General features: G+C 30.6%; 2 protein-coding genes across 2 annotated transcripts; both read left to right on the top strand.

The window, feature by feature from the left end:
- Positions 1-380: 380 nt before the first annotated feature.
- On the top strand, positions 381-3,695 carry LOC127260816 (uncharacterized). Its single transcript, XM_051288769.1, has 4 exons — positions 381-575; positions 1,227-2,875; positions 2,988-3,154; positions 3,270-3,695. The coding sequence occupies exon 2, from the start codon at positions 1,292-1,294 to the stop codon at positions 2,816-2,818; it is 1,527 nt and encodes a 508-aa protein (XP_051144726.1). The 5' UTR covers positions 381-575; positions 1,227-1,291; the 3' UTR covers positions 2,819-2,875; positions 2,988-3,154; positions 3,270-3,695.
- Positions 3,696-5,473: 1,778 nt separating this feature from the next.
- Positions 5,474-7,327, top strand: LOC127260817 (U-box domain-containing protein 26-like). The gene has a single exon (XM_051288770.1). It carries the CDS (start codon positions 5,897-5,899, stop codon positions 7,136-7,138), a length of 1,242 nt encoding a protein of 413 aa, XP_051144727.1. The 5' UTR covers positions 5,474-5,896; the 3' UTR covers positions 7,139-7,327.
- Positions 7,328-15,105: the final 7,778 nt, after the last annotated feature.

Genomic DNA, 15,105 nt, shown 5'->3' with positions numbered 1-15,105 from the left:
CTAATTAATTAATACTTTATTCTTCATACATAAATTATCTTTAACAATTTTTATTTCTGTTCGTCTTCTTCTTTTATAATGATACGTATATTTTTTTATAACGTAAAAATTCGTAATGAATGCCCGATAGCGCGCATAGGTAAATCTCAAGTCGACCTACAAACTAGGTCTGATAGACATTATAATTATATATTTTAATCATATTTTATATTCGTACTACATATTTGTCAACAATTTTAATTTACGTCCGTCCTTTTTTTTATAATTATATATTTTAATACTATTTTAAAATTTATTTTTTGTAATTTTTTAAATTTTAACTATATTATTTAATTATCTTAGTTATAATGATAATAGCAACCGCGACAATGAACCCGGCCGACCAAGCACCGACAGATACGCACATCACCGGTTTACAAAATCTCCTTTTCTCCTCTTTATCTCTTTCTTCATCTCTGAACCCTAACAAAAATCTATCAATTGAGTTTCTCTTGCGTCGGAATATTTGTGGATTCCGTTTTACCTGGTGGTTAAGCCTCACTGATCTCTCAATTTTCTCATTTCCTCGCCATCAGGTAATTCAATCTGAGAAATGTTTATTCACGTCGCTTTAAAATCAACTATTGGTTTCGGTGTTTGAATTTTGCGTGTTTGGTGAAAGAGTAGAATTAACTGTTTCATATGTTATATTCGGAATTTGATTTGATTTCTGATGTAGTTTCTTTGTATTTATTGAATGTCCTTAGTATTTTTCTTTTTGGAATTTACTCTTATCAATTTGAATCTAGTAAGTCCAATAGTTTTAGCTTGGAATATCTTGTTTGCCAAGATACACAATTGTTTGCTGTGTATCCATGGATTGTACCTATCGAAATATGTTTCTCCAGTTTTCCTGGTGTTTTGCATACTAATTTAAATGCACCAGTCTCTTGTTTTGATTACTGAGTTAAGCATTGCAAATTCTTTATTCTTAAATAGATATATTTCACAAAATGATTAATTTGGATGTAACAGTAAGAGCAGCTAAAGTTTTATCTGATTTGTTCGGAGAAGATTAAGCTTTAATCAGAACAAAAACTGACTCATGATATTGAAACACCCTATAAAGAATTTTTCGAATCATTTGATTTGCATCATGTTCAATTGTTTTTTGTTGGGAATTTGATTTGGTTTGATTAGTTAGTTGTTTAAACTTCACATATATTAACTAGGCTTCCTTTGTACAGATATAACACTTTGTTCCTCAAAATTTCGAGAGAGTAGAATTCCCTCGTAGATTTAATCATAGGAGATGCCAGACTCACATACATCTATGATGGCACCACCATCAGAATACTTGGAAAGTGGTGCAAAATTGTCGGAGGTCTCAAACCCTAGTCAACAACCTCATCTTCCTCGTATGGGTAGGAACACTTCTCAGGGTCGTGTGGCCATTCTTTGGGACATCGAGAACTGTCCAGTGCCAAGTGATGTAAGGTCCGAGGATGTAGCCGGTAATATCAGGATGGCCCTGAGGGTCCATCCAGTAATAGACGGAGTTGTAACCATGTTCTCTGCATATGGGGATTTTAATGCTTTCCCCAGACGACTAAGAGAGGGTTGCCAGAGAACAGGTATCAAACTCATCGATGTTCCCAATGGTAGGAAGGATGCTGCTGACAAAGCAATCTTGATTGACATGTTCCTCTTTGCGCTCGACAATTCACCCCCTTCATCCATCATGCTGATATCAGGAGACGTAGATTTTGCACCTGCGCTCCATATTTTAGGTCAGCGAGGATACACAGTGATTCTTGTTATTCCTTCTGGCGTCCCTGTTTCGACTGCTTTAAGTAATGCAGGTCGATTTGTTTGGGACTGGCCTAGTGTTGCCCGTGGGGAAGGGATTGTCCCCCCGGCTAAGTTGGTTGGTCGGCCTCGATCAGGTTTGAGTGAGTTGCCTAGGATTTCCATGGGATTCCATATAAATGAGGCTGTGGATGGTCAGAACGACGAGGAGGCGATAGTGTATAAAGGGGCTTCAGAAAGCTATTGCAATACAAGGGAGTCTTGTTCGTCTGCTTCCCAGTCTCAATCCATGAATGCCCATAGTTCAGCATCAATGCCTTTAAATCCTACAACTTCACGATCACATAGCGAGCAAAATGACTTGATATGGGTGCAGCCAGGAGATTTAAATGGTTTGAAGGGCCAACTTGTAAAATTGCTTGAATTTTCGGGTGGGATTTTACCCCTTACCCGGCTCCCATCAGAGTACCAAAAGATATACGGGAGACCATTATATGTTTCTGAATATGGTGCATTGAAGCTTGTAAATCTTCTCCAGAAGATGTCCGATGCAATTTCTGTAGAGGGGAAAGGGCAAAGGAGGTTTATTTGTCTCCGTGTCTCGAAACCAGGGCAAGTTGGAGGGCCCATTATTTTGGCAAGAAGGGACAAGAAAGAAAAAGGATCCCCGGATGATGCTGTTGATCTAACGGCCAGGAATGGGTCTTCTGATGAGTTCTCGGATGATGAAAGGGTGATCTTCAGAGTTGATTATGATCAAGAAGGTGGAGAGAAACTGAATTCCAGTTCTGTTAGCGCAAGTCTTAAAAAGTTCAAATGCGAGCTTCAAGAGATTTTAGTGAGCTACTCTGGTGCAGTTTTCCTAAGATGTTTCAAGGCAATATACCAGCAACGTTACAAACGGGAACTAGATTGCAGGAGCTTTGGCGTGAATCAGCTGGAAGAACTCCTGGAAAAGGTGAATGATGTTGTGGTGCTAAAGGAGGAACCTGTAAGTAAAAGGAAGTATTTGGTTGCTGTTGGCGGCTGAACAAAAACTGTTTTTTCTTGTAGCCCATGGAATCTGATCTTGAATTAATTGTCCAAGGTACGCATATTTCTTCTAAATCTAGGTATTATTCGTGAATTGCACGAATTCATAAGGCCACTGAATTTTTTTTGGATATTGTTATTTGCTTACATTCAATTTTAATGTGCAGGTGCTTGTTTATTGGCATCTTCAGGCAGTGTTGATTGATTGGGGGAATCAAGTGAAAAAGGATCTACTTGAGTGTAAATTATTGTAGTTATGGAGCGATAATTGCGTAGTCATTGAGCATGGTCGATCGAGAAATGATCGTAATGGATAATGAATGGTGTTCTTAAGGTATGGGCAGTTTGTTATCTCACCAAAATGTTGATTCTTGGTGATTATTTCAGTTTGGTTAATATTTATGTTCTCTGATTTTGTACACTTTGCTTTTCTATTTCTGCTGCTGCAGGTTTTTTCCATTGCAGAAGTGTGGTTAAGAAATGACTACCATATGCAGGTAGAATTTGTGAGCACACATCTTGTTCTTTATTGTTGTTACTGTTGTTATTGTTGGTTTTCTCTTTTTATGTTTAATTTAAATAAATTTGCAATGAATGTCGTGGTCAATGTTTGATCAAAACCAGGAGTTCCACAGAGTGGCAGAGGGGCATGGTACTTGCCTACTGTCTGTTACATGAGTTATCCATACATACACACACACACATATATATATATATACATATATTTTTTCCCCTAGTGCATATGTGTAATCCACTTCAATTTGTGGAGAAGTGGTTAGTTAATCATTAATCTGGGCATTTTATGGATTTTGTGTTGTGAACATTTTGGAAGAATATTTTATTTAAAGGACCGATTATTTCCTTTTGAGTATTGATTTCAATGTCTCTTATCATTCCTATTTCTGGAGATTTAAAGTACAGAATGTAGCTTGAGGGAGAGAGGATTCAACCATGCTCCTATACAACGATGACAATCCTTATCGATTATGCTTCGCTGAAGAATATATATATATATATATATTATAATATTTTCATGTAAAAAAAATTCCACTTGAAGTTTAAAAAAGGTAGAAATAATGGGGCACAAAATTTTGATATGAGATTTTGATGCGGAAGCGAAGTGGAAGGGAGGAAAGGAGATTCAATTATATAAATATTGGACCACCAAATGCAAAAAGATGACAGTTTACGACATTTGGATAAAAGTAAGGTAAATCCTTGCAAATAAAATTATGTCATTCCCTAATACAGTGAGGGGGAGAGAGAGAGAGCTAGTTAAAGTGAATGATGAATCGATCTCTACTACTCTCTATTAAATTAATATTTATAACCAACATCTGAATTATTAGTTAGTGCTGAAAGATGCTACCCTAAGTATACATCACTTCACCCACTTAATTTGCAGATCTAAAAGATATCCTAAAAGCCAGTAGCAGCAGCATATTCTCAACTTTAAAAATAAATAAAAATGGATAACATAATTAATAACATTACAGTCACTAATCGAGACATTACACCAACTCGATTTCACTACTTATTGTGGGGCTAATTTTATCAAGTTTCATATCATGTGTAGTGAACTTAATAATTCTCTAATCTAATAATCTAAGCCCAACATCCCTTTCCAGAAATAATAAATTATACGTAACTTTTATTTGTAAAAGGATTGCAGTATCTGAATGACAACACTATATATATGTATATATATATAATATTAAACGTACTTAGACGGTGGCGCTTTAAGCTTTACGGGAAGAAGAAGAAGAAGGAATGAAGGATTGGATTGGCTGTGGCTTAGCTGGGGGACACGTGCCAACGGGTTGGTTGTCACGTGCATACGGGAAACCAGAGGCTTAAGCTGCCCGGTTGACCGCAGACACACGGGGTCCTCTACGCCACACGCTCTTACCTACAGCCGGGATCACACGCGCCTCCCTCACCCCCACATTAAATAAAAAAAAATTCTATCTTCTTAATATTGTTCATTCGAAATTCTGTTGCAAAGTGATCCTAAAGGACACATGCCTTTAACAGCAGAAGCAGGCTAAAGCAACAACAGTTCTTTTTCTTTTTCTTTTTTTTTATAATTTAAATAATAAATAAAACAATAATAAAAAGGGCAAAAAACAAATCAGGGACAAAGACAAGGTGGTGTCACCCAGCACATTCTTCTGTTCAACTTTGACCACCTGTCACTTCCCTAAATCCAACACCTTTGCCAGCTGTTCTCTTCTGTTCTGCTCTCTTCTCTTCCACCGTATTAATACTCTACTGTATTATTATTAATTTCACAATGGTCTGTCATTTTTCTACAATTAGGGCACTACCCAAAACCAGCTCTTATCAAACCAATCCGCCATTAAAATGAAGCAAGAAGAGTGAGGAACGAGGACAGTTATGTCTCTATCTCTGTATTGTGCATAATTTAATTCCTTCCCCACGATGTGAACAGCACTATTCTTTTAGGAAAAAAGAAAAAAACAAGAAACAATTGAACAGATAAACAATTAAGTGGGATTCAGTCGCACGCAGACAGTCCCCACTAATATTCCCTTTGACCATCTAACCCCACCAACATCCTAACCATGGTCTGGTTTGGTTAATACCCCAACTCCAACCCGATATAGAAGAGAAGACTTCCCCCAAGCCCAAACCCAAACCCAAACCCCTCGTGTGGCGGAGGAAATAGGAATGGCTGGCTAATGAAAACAGTACAAACCCGTCAGAATAAAAACAGAGAAATGTCCCTCTGTTTCCATCTCGTATATAACCCCATCACTCCCCCAACAGACTGAAAGGAATTTGCAGTCCTCTCTGATTTAGTATCACTCTTTCTGTAGTTCTTGTCCCTTTATTATTATTATTATTATTCTACACACATATATATATAGAGAGAGAGATTATCCACTAATATTTGGGGGTGGATTCTTCCTTCTTTTCTTTTTTTTTTTTTTTTATTTTTTCGATCTTTTTAGCAAATAACCAGAGAGGAAAGGGCAACAGCAAAGCAATTAACAGATAGAGAGAGAGAGAGGGAGAAGGAGAGAGAGAGAGAGAGGGGGGGTGAGAAGAGAACATGCCTGCAAGTTTGGAGCCGCTTGATGTCGGCGTGCAGATTCCGTGCCATTTCCGGTGCCCAATCTCTTTGGAATTGATGCGTGACCCGGTTACCGTTTGTACCGGTCAGACGTACGACCGTTCAAGCATAGAGTCCTGGGTGGCTACCGGGAAGACCACGTGTCCGGTCACCAGGCTGGTTCTCACCGACTTTACTCTCATCCCCAACCACACGCTCCGCCGGCTTATTCAAGAGTGGTGCGTCGCGAACCGGTCGTTCGGCGTCGAGCGGATTCCGACACCGAAGCAACCGGCCGAACCGGTTCTGGTCAGGAGCTTGCTCAATCAGGCTTCTTCTAGATCCAATCCCTATGGCGTCAGGCTATCGGCGTTGAAGAAGCTCAGAGGATTGGCGCGTGACTCCGAGAAGAACCGAGCGGTTATTGCTGCCAACAACGCGCGAGAGATTTTGCTGTCGATTGTGTTTGGTGAGGCTGAGTCGTCGGAGCTGAGTCACGAGGCGCTCGCGGTGTTGCCGATGTTCGCGCTTTCCGAATCGGACTGTCTGTTTGTGGTTTCCGACGCCGGACGGATCGGATATTTGGTAAATCTGCTGTTCCGCTCGTCGATCGACGTCCGAGTCAATTCGGCGGCGATGATTGAGATTGTGGTGGCCGGAATTCGATCTCCGGAGCTCCGCGCGCTGATCAGCAATGCGGAGGGAATATTCGAGGGAATCGTAGGGATATTGAACTATCCTTTCGCTTATCCTAGGGCGCTCAAGTTCGGAATCAAAGCGCTGTTCGCCTTGTGCCTCGCGAAGCAGCACCGCCACAAGGCAGTGGCGGCGGGGGCGGTGGATGCGCTGATCGACAAATTACCGGAGTTCGAGAAGTGCGATTCGGAGAGAGCTCTGGCGACGGTTGAGCTCCTCTGCCGGATTCCGTCAGGCTGCTCGGCGTTTGAGGCGCACGCGCTGACAGTTCCGTTGCTAGTGAAGATCATCCTAAAAATCTCCGATCGCGCGACGGAGTACGCCGCCGGCGCGTTGCTCTCCCTCTGCTCCGCGTCGGAGCGAGCGCAGCGCGAGGCGGTGGCAGCAGGCGTGCTGACTCAGCTGCTCCTTCTGGTACAGAGCGATTGTACGGAGAGGGCGAAGCGTAAGGCGCAAATGCTGCTGAAGCTGCTGCGGGACTCATGGCCGCATTATTCCATAGCCAAGTCCGATGAGTTCGGCCAAAACGACGTCGCTCCATTTTGATACCCAATTTCCAATTAATTGAAAATATTCTCACCGTCTCTATTTTTGTTTTCTACTGTAAATTTGCAATTCCCAAATATAAATATTAGATAAATAGCTCCACAAAACTATAAATATTGTGTAATTAATTAATTAATTTGTACTTGTACTAATATGATTTATTGTTACTATTGAATTATTTTGCAGTTATTTCTGCATCATTCATTTCAGTCACACAGTGTAATACTATAAATTCCAATCAATAAATATGAGTGTCCAAAGAAAACGAACCGACATTTAAAGATTGTTCAAAAATGTGCACCATGCATGAATGAGCAAGGTACAAAAACAAGTGGTGGGCAGGCTTACATCATATCATGAATTTTCAATTTTTTCATATAATATTTATTATTATTATTTTGAGAATTTTGTGAAATTTCAAAAATGTAAATACAAGCATACAGCCTAAATTATTTCTTTTATGTTAGTGTTTGTTTTGTTAGGTAGACAAGAGAACAGATAGAGAGAGAGATGTATACTGGCTGAAAATTGCAAGAACTTGAAAGTGGACCAATGATAAAACTGATGGCTCAACTTCCATTGACTTGCGGACAAGACTGCCATGATATATATCTTCCCTTTCTTTCTATTCCATTCTATTCGGAATAATGCCATGTTGGGGCATATTACTTATTACTTGTCCCCCTTCCCTATTCTCTCTCTATATATACATACACATATAGGGATATAATTACGGTATGTTTGTTTGAAGGATGTCCATGAATTTTTACTATTCACATAAATGTTTTCTAAAGAAAATTATCAGATCAAATACATATTTTTTATTTTTTATATTATACTAAAAATTAATTTTTCATTCAAAACATCGCATCAATCTATATTTATATTAAATTATACAACTATTTCAATTCAAATTTTTTACTGCTCAAATCTCAATCCAAAATTCAAATCCCCCGAACAAACCCAAGCAATAGCAATGAGTTTGAATAAAATTTAATTTTAATTTTAATTTAGTATCAAAATAATATATAATAAAAATATTTTGTGAGATAAATTTTTTTTTAAAAAAATACAGAATCCAAACAATAGAAACCTAAAGTATAGGAATAAAAGAAACAAACCTAGAATTACTTGGATTGAGAATGCGTCTATGTATGTATATTAAGAGTAACCAAACTAACATCTAAATTCCAAATGGCAAAATATTATAATTTATTTAATATTTAACTAATAAATTTAAATAAATAATAATGACATAATTATATATAAATACATAAAAATTAATATCAGGTCAATTGCCCTCTCAAAACCCATTGTAGTTCGTCCTTGTGTGCATATGTCTCTATGGGGAATGTTGAAAGGACAATGAATGCGAGGATGTGACACGCCACTCAATTAAACCATCAACTATGGTGTGTTTGTTTGGGGGTTTGGATTTTGAGTTGAGATTTGAATAGTAAAAATTTTGAATTTGAATAGTTGTATGATGTGATATAAATAGGTGTTGATGTGATGTTTTGAATGTAAAATTAATTTTTAGTATAATATAAAAAATGAAAAATAGGTGTTTGATTTGACGTTTTTTGGGAGAAAAAAATAAGATGAATAGTAAAAATCTTTACAAATCCTTCAAACAAACACACCCCATATAACTAGAATTTCAAGGCTCTTTGTAGAGTTGTTTAACATATCAAATTTTTCGTAAAGTTGGCTTTTGATTGGATTCCTTTTAAATTGGTTTAAACTTGTTTGTAAATATAAACGAGTTGAATTGAATAATATAAATAAGTTTGTTTTGTTAGTGAACAAATTAATCTGAATTTTGTTAGGAAATGTTCGGTAAAAAAAAATACCTAAAATTATTAATAAATAAATAAAATATTATATGTATATAATCTTTTTTTTAAAAAAAGTAAAATAAAATATTATATATATTCAAACGATAAAATTTTTATATAATATAAAAAATAAATTTGGCTGGTGATTTTTTTTATTTAAAACTTTTTATAATGTGATGCTTGTTTGTTAACTTTTGAATAAATAAATAAATATTTGTATTTTTTTAAATTTAAATTTTGAAGTGAGACGATCGATTAATAGGATACTAATATTAAAATTGAAATGTCCCTCAGTTCAAATCCCATCCATTCGTTGTCTTTTCACCTCACTAGGTGATATAGTCATTAATACTCCATCTGTCCCGTGACAAATTATCCATTTTTCTATTTTAGTCTTTTCCATAACAAAGTATTTATTTTTTTTAGTAACTGTACTATCTATCTAATATTACAAATACTCTTACAACTTATAATATACTCCCTCCGTCCACTTAGAAGGTTGACATTTACTTTTGGCGCGGTATTTAAAAAATAATAGTATTTTAATTACAGTGAGTAGTTAAAAGTAGTATAATGACATTTTTGCCCTTATTATTTTTTATGTAAAAGTAATGATGTGATGTAAAGTAAGGGTATTTGTGGAAAAAAAATAAGATATTTAATGAAACATTAAATTTGTAATTGGACGTCCCAAAATAGAAATATGTAAACATTGTAAGTGGACGGAGGGTATTACACAAAATGTCATTATTTTTATATCACATATACTAATAAGGTTATTTTAGTCATTTTTATTTTATTCCTACTATATCTCAATATAATACTAATATTTTTAAAATTAAGTGTAAAAAACAAATGAATATTTCTTTATGGGACGACGAGAGTATTAGATTTTCAGTTTCTTTTTTCTTTTTTTTTTTATTCTTCATTTTACGAAAACAAAAAAAAAAAAATTGTTTACTTGCATTTCTTTTTCAACCTTCACTGTTTAGCATACAAAATATTGTATTCTTCATTTTTTTAAAAAAATAAAAATAAAAAAATCTTATTATTATTCCCATTAATGTTGAAAATAGCTACAAAAATAACATATAAAAATAAAATTAAAATACTAGTAAGCACATTGCTAATGTGAGTTTACCTTGTCCACTGGTGTTTGCATAAAAAATTTTTTTTACTATATCTCAATTTTTTTTTTCCAAGAATATTATAATAATACATATTTCTATTCAAAATATCAAATATAATAATTATTTTATTACAAAAACTCAATAGTACATAAAAGCAAAAACTAAAACAAATTCAGTTGTTTTGAAGAAAAACCCAGTTATTAGCTTATAGTTTCAATGTTGCACTATTTAATACTAAGTATAAGGTGTGTTTGTTCGGGGTTTGGATTTTGAGCTTATATTTAAATAGTAAAAATTTTGAATTTGAATAATTGTACAATATGATATAAATAGGTGTTGATGTGATGTTTTGAATGTAAAAATTAATTTTTAGTATAATATAAAAAATAAAAAATAGATATTTAATTTGATATTTTTTTGAAAAAAATAATGGAATTAATAGTGTATTTGGGGGAGAATCCCCAAACAAACATTGAATATTTACTTTCATTAAATATATCATTTTCAATAACTATTTTTGCATAAAAAACTTTGAAAATCGAAACAAATGTATTAGGTAAAATATAATTAGTAAATAATTAAAAAATATATTTATTAAAGTAATTATGAATTAAAACTAAAATAAGTAATAATTTAATTAAAATTTAAAAAATATAAATTATAAAATTTAAAATACAATTAAAGTAAATAATTATATTTTAAAAAATAGGATGATAAATTAGTAAAATTTGGACAGAGAGTAATATTTATTGCGCGGAGAGAGCCTTCAGCTAGGCCTAAATAAGTATAGCGCTAAATTAGATTGGATTGAAGGTCTTACCTTTTTTTTTTTTTTAAAAAAAAATTAATTTATTTTTTTTTATATCATTGTTTATTTTTATTAAAAGTATTTATTAATTTAATCTCTTTTTTTTTTTGTAAATAAAAAAAAAGGGACTAAATTACAAGACAGAGGAAGAAATAGCTTTGCCATTATAATTATATTTAAAATTTATTAACTCTTTATTATCAAATTTTTAATGATTATTATATATTCTATAATATATTTTATTTTTTACTTTATCACATTGTAATAGCTTTGGCCATAGGTAGTGTTTCTTTCGATCAAATTTAAAAATCTTAATATTAAAATAATATATAATAAGACATTTTATAATAAAAAATATATAAAATTCAAACAATAAAAAACACACACGCTAAATTATCGTCTCGACTTAAAGGAATACTCTATTACTAATACTTTTCTAAGGGAAAAAATTATTTTCGGTTACAATATAACTAAAATTCATCAATTTTGGTCTCAATACAATCAAAATTCATTATTTTTTTGTCTTAATATAAATTTTTTTATCAATTTTAGTTTCAATATAATCAAACCTCATCATTTTTTATTCAAATATAATCAAATTTTATCTTTTTTTTATCATAATATTATTAAACCTTATTTTTTTTTCCAAATATAATCAAATCTTATCTTTTTTGATCTCACACGGTTAACAAATCGACGGAAAATACTGACGTGAAAAGAAATCAAACATTATATTATATTTGAAAAAATTGCACAATTTTGCAGCATTTTCCGTCAGTTTGTTGACGGTGTGACAAAAAAAAGATAAGGTTTGATTATATTGTGACAAAAAAATGATGAGTTTTGATTATATTGAAACTAAATTTGATTAAAAAATTTATATTGAGACAAAAAATAATGAATTTTGATTATATTTAAACAAAAAAGGATGAATTTTTGTTATATTATGACCAAAATTGTTAATTTTGACTATATTGGGATAAAAATAATTTCTTTTCTTTTTCTAATGACAAACAGCGGAACAACATTGTCTAATGTCAAAACATGTCTTTTTGACTAGCAGTGGAATTATAACTAAACAAATTTATAATTATTTAAATAATAATAGTATAAAAATATAACAATTCAAATAAATGGAGGCGGATTATTCCTTTGGTGGAAAATCTGACATAAATGTTTATTTAGGGGTTTATTAAATATTGATTTTATTGAACTATTAAAATTTGAGTGTATTAATTAATATTTTAAAAAATTTTAAAATTTTGATGTGTTATAGAATCATGGACTTTAAAAATTTATAGATTTTGTTGGATTTTTTTAATAAATTTTTTAAAAAATTGTACTTTATAAAATCTCTTTGTTTTGTTATGAGCTGAGATTTCAATGATTCTCAAAATTAATAAAAAAAATACATATTATTTTATTTATAGCATTAATAACTATTTATTATTTAATATGTATTTATTATTTTATTATAATAATATAAAAAATAAGAAAATTTAAATGTTTAATACAAAAATTACAATTATTTTAAAGTTTTATATATTTAAAATAATATTAAAAATTATATATATAATAACAAATAAACTTACTCGAATGGTTGGAATTAAAATAATCAGTTTTAATGTTTGAAAATATCAAATCAAAATTAAATTTTTCATAATTATAATTTGTATTTTCTTATTTCGATTTCAGTTTCGTTAATACAAAAACCTCCGATTATATTTTACAATGTTGTTTATTCTTTTTTAATTATTTTATTTTTAATTGTAATTAATAAAAATTGTAATTTTAATATGATTTTATTTACAAGTATATATATATTTTTTTAATAAAATTTCATATAAATGATAATAATAACAATTAAATAGATTGTTACAAAAATAAAAATTAATTAGGCTAAATATATAATATAATAAATCGATCAAAATAATAGTATAACAAAAAATATAAATTTAAAAATATTATTATTATTAAAATAAAATAAAAATGAGAATAATAATAAATATATTTTTTAGAACGAATGTACTTTTAATATTTTTGTTAAATATTTAAATTTTTATATATATATACAATGTGTATTGCATATATTTGAAATTATCTAAATCAATAAAAAAATATTAATTCACAAATTTATAAACTCTAATGAAGTTTGGAAAAATCAATAAATAATCCAATCAAATATATCAAAATTCATATAAATTAATAAACAAAATTAATTAAACTTTGCATAAATTATATAAAATTTATAAATCCACTCAAATTTACGGACTTTTCAAAATTAAAACAAATCCATTAAATTCCTAGTCGAATACACTCCCTTAATTTAATGAGTCTAGACAATATATATATATATATATATAATATAATAGTATTACTTTTATTATCTAAATTTATACGTATTTTTTATTTCAATTGTCATAAATAATAAATATTTTGGTTTTGTACTTTTTACTATATACAAAAAATATTATTATATATTATATTAAAATTCATATTCAATTAAATGAGCAATTTTTATTTTTTATTTTTTATTTTATTTTATTTTTTTTTATAATGATAGTATATTTATGACACTATATATTGTATTATTAAAAATATGTATTATTGTTACCCAGTGCACATTTTCGAGTAGCGATTGCGGGTTCTTATGTCATATAAAAAAATGTATTTGTTGGGGACTCCCGCAAAGTTAAGGAAACTAAGCCAGTTACATATCCCGCAAACGGGAGTCCCCAACACGCCCCCTCAGGTGCAAGTGGGTCTGCGAAACTTGCACATGCATATGCCACAAATGGGGACGGGCAGGACTCGAACTCAAGACCTAACCTAGGCTCTGATACCATGTCGGAAGCTAATGACCGTCTCACCTAAAAGCTCGAACTTGTTAAGGAAACTAAGCCATTAGTTACATATCCCGCAAACGGGAGTCCCCAACAGTATTGTTTTTCTTTATTATATGCATTAACAAAATCAAATCAAAATTATAGAAAAAAAATTCATATACCAGAAAGAAAAATAAAATCTATGCATTTAACCCGGCGAAATTGCACATTAATGTTTTGATTTTTTTATTTATTAAAGTTTGATAAAAACTAATAATTTAACATAGGATTTTTTTTATTATTATTATTTTTTTGTCTTTATCAAAATTAAGAATGAAATTTAATGTACAAATTAAAAGAAAAAATATTAATTAAAATAGTCATATCTAATAATTATTTAATATTTTGATGCGGTTATTTTTCTCCATAATTTGCTGGATATTATTGAAATATGTTTGAAAAAAAAACCAAACACATGCTAAAATTTTGCCCACAATTATCTCTAATCATTTTTTGTATTTTTGATAATTATTATTGCTATATTTTTAAATAATTAAATAGTTCATCCTAACATGTTAAAAATGTATTAAAATAAAATTTATATGTAATGCAAATATGTCTTTAATAGGTGTGTTATTTAAAATTTGATTTGATTAATAATTTAGATATAATGTTGTATTAATTAAAATAATACTCCCTCCCTCCCACATACTATGTCCACATTGCCATTTTTGTCGAAAATGATTATACACTTTAATCTCATTTTAAATTTTTAAATTTTATTTTTTAAAAAATTTTAATTAAATTAATTAGTTATCTTAATCTTAATTTATAATTATTTATATTATAAGATAATTATTTTTCACTAATACATTCTTAATTATCTACTAATTACCCATCTCCTAAAATACAGTGTTTATAGTGTCACGGTATGTCGGAAGTAGTACTATATTTTTATAGAAAATTATAATTATTTAATAGTAAACAATTGAAAATCAAAATTCTAAACAACAAAAGTTATATAGTATTGTAAGTAGAAACATATATACATGTTGGTTTGTATGGTTTTGGTTTGATATCAAGATTTAATTTTGAATTTTTATTTAAATAATATTTTATTTTGATATTGTATTAGTGAAGATAATATAATTCTATTGAAAATATTTGACTAGAACAATGGTAATCAAAAACATTGAATCAATTTAACAACACATTTAGGTCGTGTTATTTTGTAAATTTTGTCACAGATTTTTACTATTTAATTTAATTTTATTTTTTCTAAAAAAAATATCACATCAAATATATTTTTTAATATTATACTACAAATTATTTTACATTTAAAACATCGCATCAACTTCTATTTATA

The sequence above is a fragment of the Andrographis paniculata genome, unplaced genomic scaffold (assembly GCF_009805555.1).
Source record: "Andrographis paniculata isolate CXL003 unplaced genomic scaffold, ASM980555v1 Contig62END, whole genome shotgun sequence".
Classification (NCBI taxonomy): Eukaryota; Viridiplantae; Streptophyta; class Magnoliopsida; order Lamiales; family Acanthaceae; genus Andrographis; species Andrographis paniculata.
The sequence above is the reverse complement of the archived record's forward strand: the minus strand, read 5'-3'. Positions and strand labels throughout refer to the sequence as shown.

Excerpts from the sequence above, each read along its gene's own strand:
- LOC127260816 (XM_051288769.1), top strand. The coding sequence starts at position 1,292 with ATGCCAGACTCACATACATCTATGATGGCACCACCATCAGAATACTTG.
- LOC127260817 (XM_051288770.1), top strand. The coding sequence starts at position 5,897 with ATGCCTGCAAGTTTGGAGCCGCTTGATGTCGGCGTGCAGATTCCGTGC.